The sequence below is a fragment of the Hetaerina americana genome, unplaced genomic scaffold, assembly GCF_022747635.1.
Source record: "Hetaerina americana unplaced genomic scaffold, ioHetAmer1.1.p SCAF_85, whole genome shotgun sequence".
In the NCBI taxonomy this organism is placed as follows: Eukaryota; Metazoa; Arthropoda; class Insecta; order Odonata; family Calopterygidae; genus Hetaerina; species Hetaerina americana.
This window is the reverse complement of record NW_027287483.1, coordinates 116457-139398: the sequence shown is the minus strand read 5'-3', so window position 1 is coordinate 139398 and position 22942 is coordinate 116457. Positions and strand designations below refer to the sequence as shown.

The 22942-nt window shown below is 35.7% G+C and overlaps 1 protein-coding gene across 1 annotated transcript; it reads left to right on the top strand.

The window, feature by feature from the left end:
• Nucleotides 1-537: 537 nt before the first annotated feature.
• On the top strand, nt 538-10961 carry LOC139698425 (trans-Golgi network integral membrane protein 1-like). Its single transcript, XM_071597326.1, has 5 exons — nt 538-1232; nt 1517-1960; nt 2214-2249; nt 5027-5166; nt 10153-10961. Exons 1-5 carry the CDS (start codon nt 662-664, stop codon nt 10297-10299), a joined length of 1338 nt encoding a protein of 445 aa, XP_071453427.1. The 5' UTR covers nt 538-661; the 3' UTR covers nt 10300-10961.
• Nucleotides 10962-22942: the final 11981 nt, after the last annotated feature.

Genomic DNA, 22942 nt, shown 5'->3' with positions numbered 1-22942 from the left:
AGGTTTGAAATCTACTGAATATATGCCACACATAATATAAGTATCGCTTAACAAAACTATAAATTACACTCCGTTGATAAAATAGAAGAGTTTCGCGTAGTTCCCACGACCTACTTCTTCGCTAATATTGCTAATTACACTTCACCAGTTTTTCCTCGAACATTCTGGCTATTTTAATTGCAAAATAATAGTGTTTGACACACTCCTACGGTCATATTGCATGATTTCATTACGCCAGGGGAAAACCACTTTTCAACAAACATCTGTCAAATTGAAAATATAGTCAGGCTAAGTTTCGAAGGCCAAGGTGTTATTCCCAACCCTTAGCTTGATAACACTCCGTCGTAAACTCGTTCACAATCGCCGTGTCCGGTAAGACTCACTTCCGGCATTAGAGTACAGACTGGCAGAGTCATGCTTTTCTTAATTCTCCATGCGATGAGACTCGTTTTACCGCAGCCACATGAAATCGGCATGCGGTTCGAATTGGCGGTAGTAGCCCTCTACATACGCATGCTCCATCTGTGGTACCCTCTTTAAGTAGAGTTCTGTGGATATCACTCACATGAAACAGTTGAACTGGTTCAAATTGTTTACGTTCGAGAATTGCGCTTTCGGCAGCGTGTGAAGTTTGTGTTTTGTGGAATAACTATAAACAAAAATGTTTGCGTGTATATTGTGGTTTTCCGCTGTGATATGTATAACGTATTCATCGATGGCACAAAGGACAATAGTTGACGAAATGAGAGAGGAACTTAGGAAATGTCCATTTCCTCCCGCAGAAGACTTAAAGCAAGGAAGTCAGGGCGGTATATTAACATTATGTGCTGTAACAGAACCATTACTGGACGAAAAGTTGCCGAACTACGATCTGAAGTTTTCATTCGGGAAGTATCTCTGTATGGAACTCTTTGACTTGTCGCTGCAGCTTTGTAGTCAAAATATATCTGAAGATAAATTTCCCACGTCAGAAGATTTCTTAGGAAAAATTCCTCTCAGTCAAAATGTCTCGACTTTTTGTGAAAAGTTACAGTTTTCGGATAATTATGCAAAGAAAACTAGACCGTGGGCAAGTATTGCGGTTGATACATTGAAAAATAGGACTTTATGTGAAACGCATTGTATTATACAGAACAACCTTAACCCCGTCTGCGGAGCCATTGCATGGGCTAATAACCTTCTGTTATCGCTTAGCCCTCCACAACAATCAGTGGAAAAAACAGATTCTCAAGGTAATTAATTGTAAGAGACTGTCTATGAAGGATTTTTCTCTCTTAGGTTTTATCCATTCCTTGATATATATTTAACATAGTACGGTTTACAATTGCATCCATTTTATGAATATACTTCATGTGTAAGTGATACTTTTATTTGGGTTTCCCTATTAATAAATTTGAATATGTAATTAATTATTCGTTACATCATACTGATCCAGTGTTGTTGCATAATATGCAGTTTTGCATGTGCTTTAATTAATGGTGATAACTATGATAGTAATATGTTTTTTATTGTATAGTTGTAGTGCCACCCAACCAGGAACACGAAATTGGTGAATTTAAAGGCGAAGTAGCAAGTCAACCGACTACCAAGGAGGAAGTAATACCAAGAACGTCGAATACTAGTGTAATCGAAAATAAAACAGCACCTAATAAATTCAATGAAATTGGGAGAGTTGAAAGTGTTGAAATGACTTCAAAAAGACTAGGGATAAATACTAATCCAGAAACATTTATAAAGAACGTGGTTGTCGATAGTCCTACACAATCACCCATGGGAACATCCACTGTAGTTTCAGTTAAAGAAGAGGCAGAAAAAGATGATGACCGTGAAGATGATAGCGTTCGATCACCTGTAATGGTGCACGGAGATCCTCTCGTTGAATTTAATAAGATTTCCTCTGATGATGAATTAGGGAATGTGGAACCAAAAGGAAGTAGTGTAGACGTCAACCCTCAAGAAGGTGAGATCGATGCATGAATATAAGTAAAATAAGATATTTTAAATCATCCTTTGCCTTTGATTCAATTCAAATGCTCCATTCGCTATCCGCTCACAGTTTGTGTGGCGTAATAGTATTTTTATAGCAGTCATGTTGTGGCCAAAAAAAATCACCATAAACTTAATTTATAAAAACATTTTAATTGCTATTCATAATTGGTTGCTATGGATACATTGATATTTCTTCGTTTTGATGCTTGCTTTTTATTTCTTAGGTTATGGTGAAGAAGATGCGCCATCAAGAGGAAATAGTAAGTCCATTTCAACTAATAGCTCAATAATGAAAGTATGATTATGTGGAGAAAAATTAACTATTAAAGTAGTTGTTGGTAAGTGTTTCATAATTTTTGGGTGTATTCACACATTGAGACAATAATATTTGATATTGTTTAGAGAAAATATGATATGAAATGAATCGATATTTTGGAATCAATGGGCAGCTTTCAAGGGTTTTGTTACATGAAATGAATAATATTGAAACAAATATGTTGAAAGTAGATTAATTTGGGAGACATTTAAAACATGAATCTGGTGCAAGGTAAGCAAAGGGAAGGGTGTCAGGTAAAATGAAAAATCAACATCTTCTCGTTCAAATTAATGATAAAATCTCAAATACATGTCACTTACCAACACAACCTTTATATTTACTTCACTTCATTAAAGTTTCCTTAGCAATAAATATAAAAAAACCATGGACACAGTAATCAACCCTAAGGTCGGTTTGGTAGGTGATGGTAGAGTTCACCCAATACTAAGTCCGACGGCGTGTTAAAGTCCCAGATCAGGGTAGGGGGCCAGTTCCTTTCCTTGTGCCAGTTATGGTTTCCCAGGAAGATCTGGTACCCAAAAAATCACATTAAATATAGTAAGAGATAAATGGTGCTTAGTGAGGATATATGCATAAGGTTAATTACATGTGGAATATTCAATTGCTGGGGAGTTTCTTGCTGATGGTTTATTATTATGAATTTGATTCAATGTGAGCTATCTCCTATAGACCGTGGAGCAGTCCTTTTACCTCAGGCTGTAAATGATAGAAGAGATTTCCTATCTTTGGCTTCTTATATCAAATGGATGGAGAGAGACTCGTTTCAACAGTTGTTCATTATCTGCAACCCCATACACTCCGACATAAAATGCAGTACATAGGCAATTCAAATGTTGTGTGATCATGTCTCTTGATATAAGCCTTGGCCTTTTTGTTGTTGGAGGGGCTGCACAGTAAAGATGGTATTCTGTTTGGTCTTTGAAGAAAGGATGTCATGAGATTCTGAGCATGGTATGTGGCTTGGCCTGGAATTCACCATGGGTACTGTGGGAACTCAGAGAACTCTTAACAGGCCACCAGCATAAACTGATATCTCATTTCCATTAATGAATGATTATAAAAGTAGATTTGAAAATATATGGATGGTTTAAAATATCAGTGCATACAAGTCAATGAAAATATGTTAGATTGGCAAATAGGTGAAATGATACAGAGACTTTGTGGGCATAATATTACCGATAATGTTTGGGTGATTAGATCAGAAAAACATGGATGCATGTAAGGCAAGTTAGACTGAGTAGGGATGTTTGTGAGAGACTCTCCTGGTGCCACTGTTTGTGAAAGGGATGTCAAGAGATGGGGAAGAAGATTTTAAGTTTACCACATCTATATCAGGTGATTCAACCTCTTGTTCAAACAGTTATGTGTTGTTTAATATGTATTCCTTGCTTCAGTGCTAGAGGTGGATTCTGGGAGATACTCCAGGATTAAAATGGAATAACATTTGTCAAGCAGCAGATTATGGGATTTGGAATACTTGGCAATAGAAAGAATGGATAGGGAAGCAGATTTCTTGAAAAAGCATATTTTGCAGTGGGAACAAAAAGTTGTGTTTCTCCTATAATTGTGGTGTGTATAGATCTGGATTTAAGATGGATATTTTTTCTCTCTTGTGAAAGAGAAAATGGCTCTCCTATATTAAAGTGCAAAGAAAAAACCAGCAATGGAAAATAAAATAAATGTCCACAGTGTGGTGTGCCATACAATTATGCATTCCAACAATCCCACAATGAAAAAATCAGAATCTCAATAATTTAGGTATCACATGCTACAACCTTGGTTTCCTAAGGTTTGCAGGTTAGACACTTAAGAAAAATTGTATTAAATGTTGCTTTTAGGCTAATATATGATGGACGTTCCTAAATCTTTGCCGAATCATAATATGGTTTAACTGATATCTTCCTGACTCCCTGGGCTTTTTCCATGTTTACCTATTCCTTTTGTGATGTCTAAACCAAGTTTTCATTGTAATTAACCCTAATTTTCTATATAACTGTATTGTTTTCTCCCTGTGTTCATTCCTTTTCCTAAACCATAGTCCTCTACCTCACGACTGTCTTCCATTGCCTACAAATCCAGTCATGTCATTCCAATCCCCAATTATCATTTAATTTTTCCCTCTAGGAACCAAACAATTATATCCTCTGAGTTTCTACAACTGTATAACAACAACAGTGCAACTCTCTATGAAAATTCCTTCTCTCTTTCAAACTAAATTGCCTTAATGTGTAATCACTCAAGTTAAAAATCATATGGTTCTTCTTTTATGTTCTTCTCATGAACTAGCAAAAGTCACTGCAATATATTAATTCCGAAATCATAAAATCACAGCTGGAGGCTCTGCAGGCATCCTTCATGATACCGTAATTGGTGGACGAGGTAATTTTTATTTCTTACTGTTGGGGGAATATCTTGGCATCTCATTATGTGTGGGCATTGGGATTAAGGGTGCTGCGTTAGATTTTGTTGGATTCAGGCTTACTTTGATAGAAAAAGTGGAAGCTGTCCATATAGTCAAGCACATGTCACAAAATCATCTATCATATTTTGTATCGATAGATTGGGTGCTGAAGTTCCTATCTCAATAACCCATATTAGTGGACTCGGATTTGTATCAAATTTACTTTTTTTGACATTTAATCAAAAATGTTAGCATACTTCTGTACAACATGTATTAAAAACATAATTTTTTTTCTATAGGTGCTGATGGACTGCCAATAGATAGCAGAGTTTACCATGACACTTTTGTTGATGCTCAGGATTCGCATTTTTTTGCTTATTTCCTGACAATGGTGGTTATCTGCATCATAGGATATCTTGTGTTTCACAACAAGCAAAAGGTTAGTTGCAATGAAAAAAAATAAAGTGTGTTGAAGGCTGGAAAATTTATTGATGAAAATTTTTGAAAGCCAACTTGTGGAAGTTTTCATTGATAAACAGTTATTTGTTTAGAGTTATTGTTATATTTAAAATATGAATATTTTGGTTTAAGTATAACAGTTTCTTTGAATACCATATTCTGTTGAATTATATACTCAATTTGTGATTTTTCAATTAACAATGTGCCATATTCATTATGGTACAAAGTTGGCCATCTGGAAGGATGTGCGAAATTAATACCTTAGGGTCTCTTGTATGTGTCCATTTCCTTGCCTTGCAAAAGATACCATGTGTTGCATCACTCACAAACAATCATGGCCTTGAAGAAGTTGCTGAAGAGTCAACTTAAATTAGAATATTTGCCAAAAAGGCTAAATGCAATGCAAAGTAGTTCAATACCTGGCATAGTTCACTGAAATAATCATTAACATAGGCATTTTCATCAATCTGATGACTATATTACATTTTCCCAGACAATTGTCTTACCAATTTGAATGGGTAAACATGTATTATCATTATTATTACATGCGTTATTATATGGTAGTTAACCATTTAAGGTAGATTTTGGATGGACACACACTTAACACCCCTACATTTCTTAGCATCGTCCAACAAGGCATGTCCTGATATCTAGCAATACAATAAACCCTTCTTCTATTACATGTACGTTCTACCGTCCATCAAATATGCCTATCCTTTTCCTACCCTTAGCTTGCTTGGCTGACATCATCTCCGCCATCACAATTTTCAACATTCTATCGCCAATCAGTATTCTCCCCATCCACCTTTCCTGGCTCCTTTGAATTTCTCCCTGCGACCCTATTTCTTATCCTACCATGACTAGTGGGAAAAATTATCTTGTGGAAAATTGTTACCATTGGTCATTATTTATTTTCGAATTCCACTACATCATGCCTGAAACTATGTAAGTGCTCATTTTTTTTCCTTTCCATCAATTTTACTATTTCCATCCTAGTACTCATCTATGTCTCAAGAGCCTCTAATTTACTCATATCATTCTACTTCAATGACTAAGTTTCCTGTCAACACAAAATCACATTTCGTGTCAGTTTTTTCATTAACCTTTTCTTAGCATCCTTCCTCAATGTTTCTTTCATTAACTCCCTCCTTGTGGAAGCTTTGCATACTGCAATTCTTCTTATGCTCCTACTAATTTCCCTATCTTGATCCAAAACACTTTATAGATATGTAAAATGTTTCACCAGCTCTAATTTGCCCTCCATACTGCCCTCCTCCTCCATACATATTTGGTCTCAATTTCGCCCAAATTAAGACCTCTATCTATCTATCCATACCTTTTCCTACAAACCCTTGTATCCTTTGCTTCATTTACATCGTTCTTTATTCCATATCTATTACACTAGTTTTCTAAAGCACATTTACTTGCAGTAAAGCAACCTCTTGGCTGACTAGGTAACTAAAGCTTGATCATTTGCAAATTGGGCTGATTTCACTAATTCCCCACCCACTTTGGATCCTGCCTCCAGCTCTTCCCATTCCTTCATTGCAGTTATCTCCTCACATATAAATTGAAAAAGACAGAAAGACGGGTGATAGTGGGCACACCTGTATTAACTCCCATGCCTAGCACTGTCCATCCCAACTCTCCATCCATCACAACCAGCTGGGATTAATTACTTTTACCTGAATTTGAACCAATGAAACGTTTTACAGTAATGTTCCATGGCATATCTGCACATGATCTTCCAGTCCTCTCATGTTGTGACATAGTTGTCATCTTGTGTGCTTACTTTTGAATTCTCTTTTTTAGTTCATATAGATCTATCTATGATATAATTCTTGATGTAAAGTTTTTAGGAGCCATTAAAAATTTCAAGATTATTATAAACATAATAAGTTTTGCAGGGAAGTTCATTGGAGAATTTCACTCTTTCAATTTTTAAAAGATAATCTCTACTTATATACAACGAGTGTGGCGAATTCAAAGATGATGATTTCTTTTATTGTGAGTAATAATTAACTTTGCACTCTATCATTCCAAGTTATTTGGGAAATATTTCTATTCAGGGCCAAATGATCTAGTTAGATGAAAAAATATAAAATCATTAAATTTTTTTAATGTTCAATTTGTGTCTGTAAATATTATTTCATAAATAAAAAGCAGTAATTGAGGAATGTTTTGCAGTGATAGAGAGTTCTTTCTTCATTGAAAAACTTGGATCTCATGAGAATATATGAGGTCTGCTTTAGGTTGTAAACATTTTCCAAAACTGAGGAACAGGCTTTACTTTGTCACCACCAACATTTTTCTTTCTTTTGATTGCATACAAGGTATGCATGTACATATTTATTGTGTATTCACTTCTTTGCTTTGGCCTTTTACTGTACCAGATGGATAACTCATCTCTGACCGAATCCATTTTCTTTTTAGATGGTAATTCTCTTTTATTTTTCTCAATAGCTCCTATTGCATCAGTTTTTTTGTTTTAATAAAAGGTCAAATTAGCTTGGGAGAAGAATGGTAATTTCACGTGAATAATGTACAGCCTTATCAAGCATAGCATCCGGCATGAAAACAAATTGGGATGACTGGCTCAGATCTTTCAATATGATGCCAGTGATACAATCATTTATGCACCTAATCTTTTCAGTACATACAAGCATGTTGTGAATAGTCCTGGAAGAGAATTTGCATAGCTGTGAAGATTTGATGCCAAATCATGCTCTTTTATTTGGGATGTAAATTTTCCCAACCAAGTGTACTTTTTCATAGAAGTAGACTTTCATGGATTTAAATAATTTTCCGGAGATGAAAGTCGATCAGTACTAATCCACCAAAAATCTAGAATGGGCTTTTTCAGTGGAGAATTCGGTTAACTTCTCACGTCAAAGCCGCCATTGTCTTTGAAGCCCAAGAACTTCAGATCCAGGTGAAACCTATGTTCTGTCTTAACTTCCCTAAATAGGAGGTGTTTCACTTACTTTTTGGAAAAGTACACGAAAGTTGTGGGCAGGTAAATTCCCCACCATGGGAAGCACAATAGGGAGCCTGACTTTACCAGGATTTATGTGTATTCATGCTCAAATGCTACTTCTAGGTTATAGAAGCCCTTTCGATGTCCTATTAGGGAAATTTCAAAGCTTCTTCAATGTTCATTGATTTTCCTAGCATTATTACACTTTGAATTATTTTTCATAGCATAAAAAATTATTGCACTATATATGGTAGCATTTACATTAAGAAAGTAGTGGCAACTATATTAATTTGCAACTAAGTAATTTGATGTTACATAAATTGAATTAACTTCCTTAAACTTCCCAGAATGGTCTACAACAAAGTGGCTACATATTCTGTATGGTTTCAGGCTTCACTTTGTGGAAGTATATTTTATCCATATGGCAAGATTTTGCACTTTTCCACAGACTTTCTATTTAGATATAATGCATTTGAGAATCACTTATCATGCCTTATTCACATTACTATCTTCGTATGCTGGGAAGGAAAAATGGCAATTTTCAGGTACATTAGATCCCTCATTTCCTTTATCCCCATATGTAACTGATGTTAGGTGTAACTTTCTGTGGAGAGTTACGCTTATAAATAAAGTTCGAATACAAAATGATGTGACCCACAATGTGGCGTGTAGGAACCAAGCTTCTGCACCAAAATCTCTTCCCTTACTTGTCATTCCTGTAATGTACATTTGTGCCTCCCATGATGCACAACTTGCTCCGGCAAAAGTGCTACTATTTTTATCCCTGCTGAACTTCCCTTTATCTATCAACCTATCGTCATAGTTCCTGGTAAGCTTTTCAGCATGCAAAAAGTATTGGTAATAGGAAATATTTCCATGGAAAGAGTCTAACAGTGAGTGAGAATGGAATTAAACTCCTCATAAGATGATTGTTACTCTTTCTTGGGATTTAAGCATTATGGAATAGCTGAGTTGCAGAAAATTACTTGGAGTTGTGTGGAACTGATTCCAGTAAATTTAAATTAACTTAAGGGTTTGGCATTTGTGGATGTACAATTTTCGTCAAATAAAATAGTCTAGTTTGATGCAATTGTGTAAACTAATGGCAAGCCTGGTGAATGGATTGATGAGTAAATTGAAAAATGAATCAAATTTTTATGCAGATATCAGTTAAATTTAACTGAAATCCATGAGTTTAAGAATAAATCTTTTAGATCATTGTAAGTGCATATGTGGTTAACGGCTAGCTCAAGAATGAGCAGCGAAGTATGCATGTTGAGTTCATGGAATTCCATTCAGTGAGGTTTTTTGATAACCTCCTCGGTCCATATGGAAGCGAAAACCCCTGAACCTTTGACAGCCCTCTTCATCTTAACTTGCTAAGTACTTAGGGTATCTACTTGGAATTTTTTGACAGGAATTTATGAAGAACAGAAATTTTCTAAATGAATCATCTTTGCATTTTTTGCATGCATGATTAAATCATAATAGACTCAGTCTCGGCCTCTCAAAAGGATATCTAAAATGAGGCATGTGCTGTTTAAACTGAACCTTCCTTTAATACCCGAGTGGAAACTACAAGTTTTATCACATCAGTCAAGCCCTCCCCATGTGATTATTTTCGAAAAAATACATAGAAATTAATCTTTCAGGTCTTTAATTTTTAGTATGTGGATAGGTGGAAGGATGACGAGATGATGATCAGTAATTATATGAACATACATTTTGCATTCTGCTAACTCTCCCAGTTATCCAAATGTCATGAGTGAGATGGGATCGGTGTGGGAAAAATATTGGATTCAGGGCACTTCCACAGTCTTGCTGGATGAGTCCTAATTTTTTCCCTTGCCATAATCTTTACTAATTGGTAAACATGAAGGTGTAATTGATTTGTGCATAGTTTCTCCCTTGTTTCACTTTTTTGCAATTTAGATAATATGTAAGTTCATTATTTAAAGTGATCATTCTTATACGTTTGTTTTCTACCAGATCATAGCCCTTGCTTTGGAAGGGAGGAGGATGCAGGGTTCTCGTCGTCGCCCTAACACATCAAGCTACAAAAAACTGGACAGTAATTTAGAAGAAGCAGTGACCTCTAATTGTTCTTCCTCGTCTGTGACTCATATCATATTTTGATGAACTGATTGAGAAACCTGTTAGCCTAACGGCATGAGTGCATGTGCAGTTTTGTGCTGTCTGAAAAGCATAGGGGATTTTACTTAAATTTAGATCTTACGCCATACAATTTAAATTGAATATCATAATTTTACTGGCCAGTATTGGAGTTATTATTGACAAAAACATGTACTTTGGAAAACACGTGGTGATTATTTCATCTCTAGTTTGAAAAAATCCTCAAAATTGTTAATTTATCATTTATACCGTCTATAGTGTGATTTTCTCCTTTTCAGAGCTATTGTTGACTCTGACTGAAGTGTTTAAAAAGTTTGTCTTGCTGAAAAGAATTAGGTGTACCATCAAAACTTAGCAACTTTAATTGTATGGTGTAATTTTAACTGACTTATTTCATGTACTCATGCTGTTTAATTAAGTGCTCTAAGTAATTAGAGGTATTATGAAAACTTATGCCATTGAAACCTTTGCAGGGGGTGTGAAACTCATTAGGTATTCATGAAATGCTTAATGAAAGTGGAGACTTAATTTACCTAAATGATTTCTCATGCATTTTCTAACATTATTTATTTTTATTAGTTTTTGTTATTTAAGAATATGATATATGTAAATGAAATTTGTGATTTGAAGTGAATGGATCTTCAGCACTTCCATTTGTGCACGCACATGTGTTGTTTTATTTTCCTCTACCTTTGGTTGTACTCTGTTTGTATTATAGGAGGTTAAGTAAGAGTTAAAATTATTTAATCTTAAAATATGTTTTGTTTTTCTTAAAATTATCATTATAACCTCCCATGGGCTCACGTGGAGAAAATACATCGAATGTTACAAATGCCTTATTATAGCTAATGTAAGAATGTTGACCATTTTTCCTTGTCCTGTTTGTATGGCAATAAAGTATGGCCCGTGTTTGAATTGATAAAAATATGTTTCAAAAAGTAATTGTAAGGGAAATAATTCTTCCTATGTCTATTCTTCTTTCAATGACTCCTTCAAAGCCAAAGTTTATCCATTGAAAAAGTTACATATAAACTTGGTTCAATGGTACACTTTACTATTTTTTATATTGGAAATGAATTTTATATCCCCATAATGTGTGCCGTCATTATACAATGTTTCCTAAAAAGTTACAAGGAGTGAGTGTTTTATGAAATCTGGTTTTGCCAAGCTTAAAAATTTTATAGATTTGATAGCGAAAACATGTAGGCATCTCATGCAACTTTAAGGCCCATACTGAGAGTGGTGAATCTAAGGTAGCCTCTGGCTATATTAGCTATTTTCATAGTAAATACAGTTGACCTTAGATAAGTTATTCTTAATTTAGATCTGATTGTACTTTTATCTCAAGTTTTAGGCTGTCTGTACCAGTACATCATTGTAGAATGTTGTAGCCGCATTAAGTTACATTCAATTTAAATTACCAGGAAACCAACCTAGAGCTGTTCCTATTGGACCTTCATTGCTTGACCACTGTCCAATTGCATTATGGTGGAAGCGTAAAAATTTAAATTCTCAATTTACACTAAGTTTGCAGGAAATAGACTACCGTTTTAAATATTTTACTGCTCACTGAGTTTATGGAGTATTGGTTGAAAGAGTTAGTAGCTTTTTAGCTACCCATGCCTTCTTTGCTATTTAACTGACTACGTGTACGTAGCATTGAAATTGCTTTAGTCGTCAAAAACTATCCCAGTAGGGATTGTTATATTGATTGCTGGAGAGAGGAGACATCAAACAATTAAGATGGTCGAAGGCAGCCCTCTTGTATCAGGAAGAAACCATAGGAAGCAGAGTAATGGCGTGGTAGTTTAATGCATCATTTTTCAGACCAGTTATGTTTAGGAATTTCATTAATTAGCAGTTTTCCACTGGTGTGGAAAAGCAGCAGTAGACTTGAGAGAGGAAGGAAGCACAGTTATCTATGAGTGGACTAAAGCCATTGGGGAGAAAATAAAGATTTAACAGAGACATTAAAAAACTTTTTGGAAAATAGTTTTGTGATAGGTTGTGGTTTATGTTCAAAATAGCTAAAACATTAAATGCAAAAAAATCGCATACATTTCCCCGAGCTATGGCCAAAAAGTCTCAAGGCATTTCAAGAAATCCAAAGAATTAATTTCCTTGGTGTGTATGGCAAGTAAATGCAAAAGAAAAATGTTTTGCAGTTGTTTGCTTTCTCTGAGATGACAAACGTAAAAACAGTGACTGACCACCTAGAAAGTTGCTCATTTCTTAAGGAACCTATAGGTGGATGGCCTTTATAAGACTGCCTTGACTTTTTTTATTATTGGTCATTGGTTACAGTTTAAGGCAAATTTTAGATGGAACTAGTCGGAATGTCACTGTGTGTACATTTCTTACCTTTATCAAACAATACACCCTGATGCCATACTGCATTAATAGTTCTTCAATCCACATTATCCACCTCCCTTCATTGCATCTAACATGCCTATGCATAACCTCCCACGCACCTTGTCTACCCAATCCTCTCCCTTCTAGGTTATTACAGTCTTCCAGATTCCATCCCTTACTAAAATGCTCTACGTATACATTTCCACCACCTTTAGACCTCCAAATATCCTCATCCTCCATGCACAACTCTTCATTTTTTTCCCCTCCTCCTACTTCGCATCTCAGAAGCCTCCAAACACTAAATCAAGCTCCATATCAAAATTCTCACAAGTCCCAAGCATCCACAATAAACTCTGTGAAAGCTCCTTTGTCAAAGGCCACTGATTCTCCCTGTCCATTCCTCTGTAATCATTCCAGTCAAAAATGCTGCCAAGAAATGTAAACCGCTCCAAACACACTTTGTTTCCACACTTCTATTCTAATACCCAACTTAGTCCTCTTTCTCAAAAATCTCACAACCTCCATTCTTATTACAGTTATTTTTATCCCATACGTGAGTCACCCTGATTTTCTTAAGAAAGTATGCAGAATTGAAAGAACAGTTCAATATATTGTGTCTAGCTAGAGGAAGGTGAGAGTATAGGGATGTTCAGTTTCATTCAAAACCCACACCAAGTGGGTAACTACCACTATTAATAATCCCTAATGGTGAAAATGACAGCTGTCAATCACCTCCCACAAGTACTACTACTACATACATATTAACCAATATTAAGACATTACTATTGGCAGTAATATGCTAAGTTAGGGTAGGTTTTCAATCAACCCAAACTCTACTAACTGCTGTACTTCTAAAGCAGTGACTAACACAACCAAAATATCTAACCCCATGCTACAATACATAATGAAGATGGTTGTTCCTCCACCCTGCATGCTTTCTACCTCCCTTAATTTCATCCAAAAGCCTATTCGCTCGTTCAATTATTATGCCTAAAAAGTGTATATTTATGTGGAATATAGAAGCATGCCCAAATTTATTATATCATAAGAGAGAAAGTGAATATCCCATGAAAAACTCAGAAATACATGTATGAGGGGGATTCAAATTAAAACCTAATGGACGAGCACTCAGATCAGTCCTCACACCAATAATGACAACCTAACAGCTGAGTTCACCTGTGAGTTGTCACTATGCAGTTCTCCTATTACAGTGATTGTAGTATCGCTTTATAACAAGTGCTGCCTCCTTTTGTGTGGACTGGGTGTTATGGCAGGTGTTTGGTTTTCTTTTGAATGTATGTTGAATGGTATGAAAAGGATTATGGAATAATAATGAAGAATCGGCAAACTTGAGGCTTGAAGAAGTGTTATTCGAACATGATTCCATCTGATGCTGTTAATTAAAATATGTGGAGAAATTAATGAACGCAATTTACTTTTGCTTAAAATTTTATCTATAAAAAATGAAATCAGAGGTCAAAATTAAGTTCAGGATAAATTTGATTTAAATTTATTGCTACTAGTAGCTTACCATGTAAACACTTTTCTCTATTGAAGAATGATCTGGTACTTTCCCGGCGAATAATGTTTTCCAAGATTATTCGGGTCTCCCACCGGGTCCACGTTCGTAGGTTAGGTGCAATTTTGGGAAAGATTGACTAAGGAAGCAATAGCGATCCGGCTCGAAAACAAATCCATTAACCGAGACAGCGGATACTCCCTCAGTAACGCGTGGAAACCCATTTTGAGGAACATCAAGGAAAACAAGAGGCGGAAAGCGTCCGACCAATCAGACTGGACCTGACCTCCCGACCAAACTATATATAAGGCGGCCAAATACCTGAGTACCGACATGCCCTGAAGACGATGGACGACTCGGCCATCGAAACGTCGACAAACCTACGAACGTGGACCCGGTGGGAGACCCGAATAATCTTGGAAAACTTTTCTCTATTACAGATTCTTACATAAATTTAATATAATTTATAAAATTCTAATATTATTTTGCTGTGACCCATTTCACGTGTAAACCTTTACCATATGTTTTCTTGTTTTTTTAATTCATGCTATGGCATACTAATGATCGAGTGAAACTTTTTTAAAATTATTTCTCTAGAAAGAGTAATAGTTTTATTAAAAATGTCCCTTTTGTTGCAAATGTTCCTATGAAAATGGATGTGCAAAAATACATAAAAGATGATGATGGACCTTGGAAATCCCCTATTTACGCCAATGAATCTTTAAATTTCGGGTGATTTTTTTTTAACTTTGGTTAAAACCTCATGAGATGTATACTTAAGTAGCGGTTTAGAACAGACTATCAATGATACCTATTCAGCTGCATCAATCTATAACCATAAAAGCTGGATGAATAATCCTAGTGAAAAGTTTGGAGTACAATAATGAACACTATAGAAATAGACAATTCAACTATCATGTTGAACTCATGCCCTCACCTGCGAGTACCTCATAAATCAATTGTGAATAATATTATTTAAAAAATAAATAAAAGTCAAGGCTGCATTCCATAGAAAATAGGATTATTTATATTTTCCCCTGCATGAGCTGAAGTACCCTTTTACTTACAACATGAGATTTCAATTTTTATATATTTTTAAAGTAATCTACCGGTTAAGGTAGGTTTTTGGATGGACACAACTACCAAACAAATATCTTATTACTCCTAAAAAAACACAAAATCCATCATCCTACTCTATATCAGGTCCCTCTTCATCTCTGAGTACTTTCTTCCTCCCTTCATCCCGTCCAAAATCCCTATCCTGTTCCTTCCCTTTCCTCTTTTGCCCAACATCCTACCCTCTATCACAGTCTTCAACATCCCACTGCCGGTCAACACACCCTTCATTCACTTTTCCTGCCTCCATAGGATTGCTCCCAACAAACCCCTCTCTTCGCCCACCATACCAAGCACTTCCTCATTTGTTTTCTTCTCTTTCCATTTCACCTTCTCCATTCTTCTCCACACCCACATTTCAAAAGCCTCCAATCTACGTCTATCCTCCTGCTTCAATGACCACGTTTCCGCACCGTACATAGCTACGCTCCATATCAAAGTTTTTACGAGTCTTTTCTTAACATCCCTACTCAAAGTCCCTGTCATCAACTCCCTCCTCCTTGTGAAAGCCTCTTTGCCTAGCGCAATTCTTCTCCATACATCCCTACTACTTTGACCGTGTTAGTCCAAAACACTACCGAGATACGTAAACTGTTCTACCTGCTCTAGTTTTTGCCCTCCTATTTTAATGTTAAGCTTGGCCTTTTTCTTTCTAGAAAATCGCATAACCTTTGTTTTATTAATATTGATTCTCATCCCATACCTGTCACACTGAATTTCCAATTCACTCAGCAATGCTTGCAGCCCCTTGGCTGACTGACAAACTAAAGCTTGGTCATCAGCAAACCTAACTGATTTTACGAATTCCCCGCCCACTTTCATTCCTAGCTTGAGTTCTTCCCATGCCTCTTTGATCATTTCCTCTGCATACAGGTTGAACAGCAACGGTGATAATGGGCAACCCTGCCTTACACCCCTTCCTAACACTGCCCATCCTCACTCCCCTTTTCCAACCCGCACCTGAGTAGTCTGAGACATGTACAGGTTGCGGATTAGCCTCCTTTCCCTCCAATCTATTCCTATTTTCTGCAGAATACTCATTAGTTTTCCCCAATTCACTCTATCAAACGCTTTTTCGAAATCTACGAAACAGGCAAATACCTCCTGGTTGTGTTCTATATTCCTCTCGATTAATAATCTCATTACTGCAATGGCATCACGCGTACCTCTCCCCTTCCTAAACCCAAACTGATCATCCCCTGAGTAATCATTTGCCCTACTCTCTATCCTTTTGTTTATGATTCTGAGAACCACTTTAGCTGCGTGGGATATCAAACTTATCGTCCTGTAGTCCTCACATGATGTAGCCTTTACCTTTTTCGGAATAGGAACTAAAACTGATCTCGCAAAGTCATCCGGCCAGATTCCTTCCTCATAAATACTACGAATGAGCCCATATAGCCTCTTCCTCCCACATTTTCCTAAACATTTCAATAGTTCCGCGGGAATTTTATCCACCCTCACGGCCTTATTTAGTTTCACTCCCTTAATGCCCTTTCTATCTCATTGTCTAGTATGCCTGGACCTAAGCTGTCTTCCTCTACGTCATTTCCTTTTTCAATGTCTAACTTTGTTGGTCTGAGTTCTTTACTATACAGCTCTTCTATATACTCCTTCCATCTGTCTTGGATCATTCCTGTGTCAACTATTACCTTACCCGCCTTATCTCTAACTGTTAGCATAGCTCTTCCTTTCTTACTTCCCGATAACAATTTAACTTTGCTGTACAGCGCACCGATTTCACCCTTCCTCTGCAGACTTTCCATATCCTCGCACTGCGTCTTCCACCATGCTTCTTTTGCTTTATTTGTTGCCCGCCTAAATTAATTGTTCAATTCTTTGTACTTCATTTTGCCTAATTCTGTATTTACATTCTTCCATTTTCTCCACTCATCCATCTTTGTAATCATCTCATCCGTGATCCATGGTTTCCTGGTCCTTTTAGCATTAACGGTTCCAATAGTGTCTTTTGCGGCTTTAGACAACCCTTTCTTGATACATTCCCATTTTTCTTCAATAGTACTTAGCTCTTTACCATCCTCCATGATTTTCTCTACCGCCTGTTTGTATTCCTTCCTTTTCAACCCATTTAATGCTTCTACATTCCATTTTCTAACTCGCCACCCCTGCCTTATCTTTTTGAAACGGACGCTACATTTCATAACAACTAAATTGTGGTCTGAGTCCACATCCGCAATGGCGCACCGCTCCCGGGAAGCTGTCCGAATTTATCACACTGTTCCTAAACCTGTGTCTAACCAGGATATAATCTAGCTGATATCTTCCTGAGTCACCTGGCATTTTCCATGTATACCTGCGTCTTTTGTGGTGTCTAAACCAAGTGTTGGTGATGACTAACTCGTCTCCTGCAGAACTCAACTGCTTTCTCCCCGCGGTCATTCCTCGTGCCTAAACCGTAGTCCCCCACCTCATCACCATCTCTTCCTTCGCCTACCGTCGCATTCCAATGCCCCATCACTATAAAATGTTTCCCTGCAGGAACACACGCGATTATGTACTCTAACTGATCGTATATCCTATCGACCTCTTCTTCCTCATGGTTGCTCGGTGGCATGTATACCTGAATAATAACCAAGTTCGTCGGTTCTGCTTTTATCTCTACTAGTAATAATCTAACCGTTACCTGCTCTATGTTGACTATGCTTCTTTCTATCTTTTAGTTTAATACTATGGCAACCCCTCGTTGGCTCTTGTCCCCGCCGCTGTATATTACCTGTATTCTATAATTATCACTCCAGTAATCCCCGCTATCCTTCCATCTCACCTCGCATAGACCTAAAATATCTATTTTTCTGTTTCCATCTCTCGCTTAACATTCTCCAGTTTCCCTGTCCTCATCATTGTCCTAACATTCCACGTTTCTATTCTAACTAATGTGGTCTTCTTCTTCTGCGTCTTCTGTCCTGCTGCTGCTGGTTTTCCCTTGCAAGGGTTTCGTGGGATGACGACCGCGGAAGCCTTGCCTCCCCCACTGCCGGGCACGACACACGGCCGATTGGGCCGAGCCCCGTGGTTGCCAGGACTCAAAATATCTCTATAGTCCATCATTTAAATCTTGGGAATGATAATTGAGGTGGTTTCCCGTTGCCTTCCTCAATAGTGTTTTTAACGTGACACCATCACTTACTGGCCGCCCCACTGGCGTCAGACGCTATTGCAGCCGCCTCACTGACGAACAGACGCTGCGTGGACTACCTTTCGTCTGGCTCCTAACCTTCGACCTATCTGGCATGGGTGACCCTACCAGGAGCAATTTTTATCACTCCCGCCAGCACAGCTCTAGGGGTAATCGGAAAGCACAAGCCCTTCCACTACGTCAAGGTTGTAGTCCGGGGAGGGCAATTTATATATGCTTAAAGAAATTGAGAATGTTCAGCATTTAAGTCTTTTAAGGTTGCATAATCTCACAAAGTAGGGAAGTGCAGGCAATCAGAAAATGTAGTCTAAATAATTATGAATACAAACATTTTTGTTGCAATTCTTCATCCTATAGCTTTACAGAAAGAAATGTGAAAGTAAATGAATGAGAGTTCTACAAGGTAGAAAATTTCATAGTTGAATTGAAAGGAAAACTATTACTCAATAAAAATAATTCTGATACTAAGGTCTATTTTTGAGCACTTGGAACTAGAAAACCTAAGTTAGACTATTTTCTGCATATGCATTGATTTTACCTTAGCTTTTTGTAATTAATTGGCATCTGGAAAATACTATGAAGAAGAAAACTTAGGTTATTTTCTCAATGGCTAAGTTTGTAGAGCCCTTCCCTAAGGCATGATTTGTCATTTCCACATATTCCCTGTAAATAATTCAGCTATGTATTTATTTAGTATTTATACCCAGTAATTCATGATAATCCCTGCCGTAGTAATAGGGGAGATTTTAAGTCTCTTTTGGTCTAACCTCAATGGTGACTGGCACCTATAATGTATTCATTCTACATTTGGATGATCGGTATTTCTCTCTACTTGGCTGACTCTGTAGGAGTAAAATACTCTAGAGAGATGGAAAATGTTTTTCTTTCGACATTTCAGTCCAGTCCATATGAATGTGCTCAGTAAGTATTGAAATGTTCATTAAATAAATGCAATTAAATCATGTTTATTTAAATATATCACAAATATGCAGTAACTTTTCAAAACTTTAGACAGTAACATATCAAAATTATCACAGCTGATAAAATAAGATATTAAATACAGTTTCATTCACTGTGGTAATAATTTCAAAATTTCCTTTGCAAATTATTTTTTCAACCATCTACAATTAAGCAATACATTATTTACTATATTTAACAAATACTGAAGACAAACAATGGGTATTTCCCAATTAAAATTCCCATGGGTTACTTTCAGGTCAAAATTTTATGCCAAAATTTTTTAATAATTATAAAAATTACTGAAAGCCCAGCACTTAACTCTCTTCTACTCTCATTTGACTGACCAGATCCAGTAAAATGTGCCAGCCAATCAAAATGTTACCACCTCACAGAAAAATGAATCCTGAAAACTTACGATGACATACTGAATTGAAAATATTGTACAATAAAACATTTAGATCACATTTGGGATTTACCTAATTAAAACTATCTTGTTAAAAAAAATTCTTTGGTGTATTAGAAGCGTATAGCTATGTTCACTAACATTATTTTAAATTATAAAACTAATCAATTACATTGGCTGATGATTACTAAAAAATAAATAATACTCAATATTAACAATTAAGCTGAAAATACCACAATTTTCACCAAGTATCTTTGCAACAAAGCAAGAAATTTCACAGCATACATATTAAATGACAGACAGTAAGCCATTTTGTTACACTAGGAATGCATTCTAACAACAAATATATGGAAGTGTAATTAAAAAAAATGCTATGATATGCAATGTGTAGGTCAAATTGACTAGAGTGTAAAACACCAATTCAATCATATAAATCATGCCAATGATTGCGAAGTATGAACATTACCAAACAAAACTTGTTACAAATTTCATTTGTGATTAATTTGGTATAGTATTTCAGTAAAGAGCTTTATATAATAATCACACAAATTTTAAAACTAAATTAAATAAAGCACCTAATAAAAACACTTGAATAACACAGGATAAACTTAATTGTGTTTTCCAACCGGTTGAGTTATCAGCCTTTTGGTTCAGCACTATGAGTAGCACCACCATTGAAATTATATAATTTCCTTAGCTCTGAAAAAATTCAAGCAGAATCAAATTAATATTTTACATCTTTTAGCCCCATTTTTCAAATGACAACACTTAGGAGCTCCAAAAATCTTGTACATGCCAACATTTCTCTGTGTAGAGAATATCATTGTATTCAGTGGGGACAGTTTTCACATAGACAAGACATTTGAAGTCCTATAGGTAGTGAGTGCCAGCAGCAGCCCCTAAAATTTTCAAAATAATTGTCCAATAGAGTATGTTCGGTGGCATTAGAAAAAATATTGAAGTTGTATTTGATTACAAAAATATGACATTCTTAAAGTTCCAACATGTTCCTGGACAAAATTTACATTTGGATTTTGGCTTTCATGCTCCAGCAAGATTGCATGTAATGATACAACCCCTTGCAGTCTATTTCCTTTATTACTTATCATAAGCTCAAAATAGGTTTTAATAATTGGAAATCTGCTAGAATACACTTTATCTTTCTTTGATGCCAGAATGAATAAGATTTTATGAAGAGTGATCATAATATTTCTAATTTTCATATCAATTATTGTACAAGATTTAATTATGCGTGTGAAATCATAGCTATCAATTGATTGGTTTTCAACTGTTAAAAATCCAAATATTGTTTGCGTTTCATCTGGCATTCCTTTCCCTTCCTTTTTCTCACAAAGTTTTAAATTTTCAATAATGCCCCTGAACTTAAATCCTTAAGAAAAAAATGCTGTGAATTGAATATAATTCGTAACCATCTTCAAGTATATCCCCAGTTTGATATTATGATTCTTACCAAGGTGAATATATGCAAAACAGAAAATGATCTTTATCAACTGATAGGATAAAAGAATATCAAAAATTTAGAACCAAAACAGGAAGTGGTGGTATTGTTTTTTGTGAACAAAATTATTATTGATGAAAAGAATACCTTCACATGCATGCAAGTTATAGTATGGTGAACTGGTATTGGACACTCAGTTTCTTTTGTGAGTGTCCATAGACCCACCTCATTTAAGTATTAAAATTTGTTGAATTTGCAAACTCTTTTGTTGATGATGAAAGTCTGAAGGAATTTATTTTTATAGGAGACAAATATCAATATTAAGAATAAAAACAATAATCATGTGATTAGTTAAAGAGATCTAAAAGGTTCTAAGTGGCCATAACTGGGTACCCTAGGGAATGTGTTGTGGAAGGCTATGTTTATCAAAGCACCCTAGGTAACATTTATAATACCTAGTGAAATGTATGATTATTAAAACTAATGTATCGGACAACCGCATGGTAGCTGGTGGGTTTGAAACATGCAAAACTAAACATTGTAATGCAAGGTATTATGAGATCAAAGTAGTAGTATAATTCCAAATCTGTTAATAAATTATTATCTCAGTATGATTGTGGTGAATTGACATGTAACTCAAGAGCCAGAAATACTGTACGAGTCTTCTTCATATGTAATCTAAAATAAATACTAAAATGAGAAGTAGACAGAAGGGGTGGATGAAAATGATGAGTTAGAAATGATAAAAAACTGGTATAAATTGTTTATAAAATGGAAATATCACATTCTAGCAAGATAAATAGAAGAAACTACCATTAAAAAGAACTACGTCGACAATGGAATTAGGAAAGCCAAAAATAAATATAATACTGATAACATTAATGAAAATAAAGAGTATCATGAGGAAAATATGAAGTAATATAAACAGTCTAACAGTGAGTAAAATCAAGTGTAGTACATATAAAGACCTGATAAGATATATTGGTAATTTAAGTTCTGTTAAAGAGATCACTTTCAGTTTCTCTAAAAATTTCACTAAAGAAATAACTTGCCTGAAAGATAATTGCAAGATTCTGCTGAAATTGGTAAATATTAAGAACTAAGTAAGTAGCATAGTAATAAACTTATAAAATAAGCAACAGAGGATGACATATCTAAGATTATTAACAAAATGGACATTTACCCTAGGGGGCATGGTTGAATTAGAATAATGGACCTGAAAAGGTGCCTTTTCATATAATAACAATATTAAAAGATGTTGTAAATCATTCAACATGTAATGCAAAAATCCCTAATGGTTTAAAAAATCTCTCAAAAGACCTATTTGCAGAGGAGTATCTCATAAAGATTTAAATAATTACTGCCCAATGCTGCCTGTCATTTCAAAAATCATGGAAAGGTTTATGGCAGACAAATGGCTGCATTTCCTGGATAAGTATAAAATAATGTCTAAATATCAATTTGGCTTCCAAAGAAATAAAGGAACCACACAACCCATTGAACTAGTAGTGAATGTCAGTCGTAAGAGTCTAAAATGGAATAGATAGGAGGCTTATCATAATAATAACATTTGTAGATCTTTAAAAAGCTTTTGATGCAGTAGATCACAATATATTGGTAACAAATTATACTCTATAGGAGTTAGTACACCAACCCACCCTTGGTTTTCTAATATTAGTA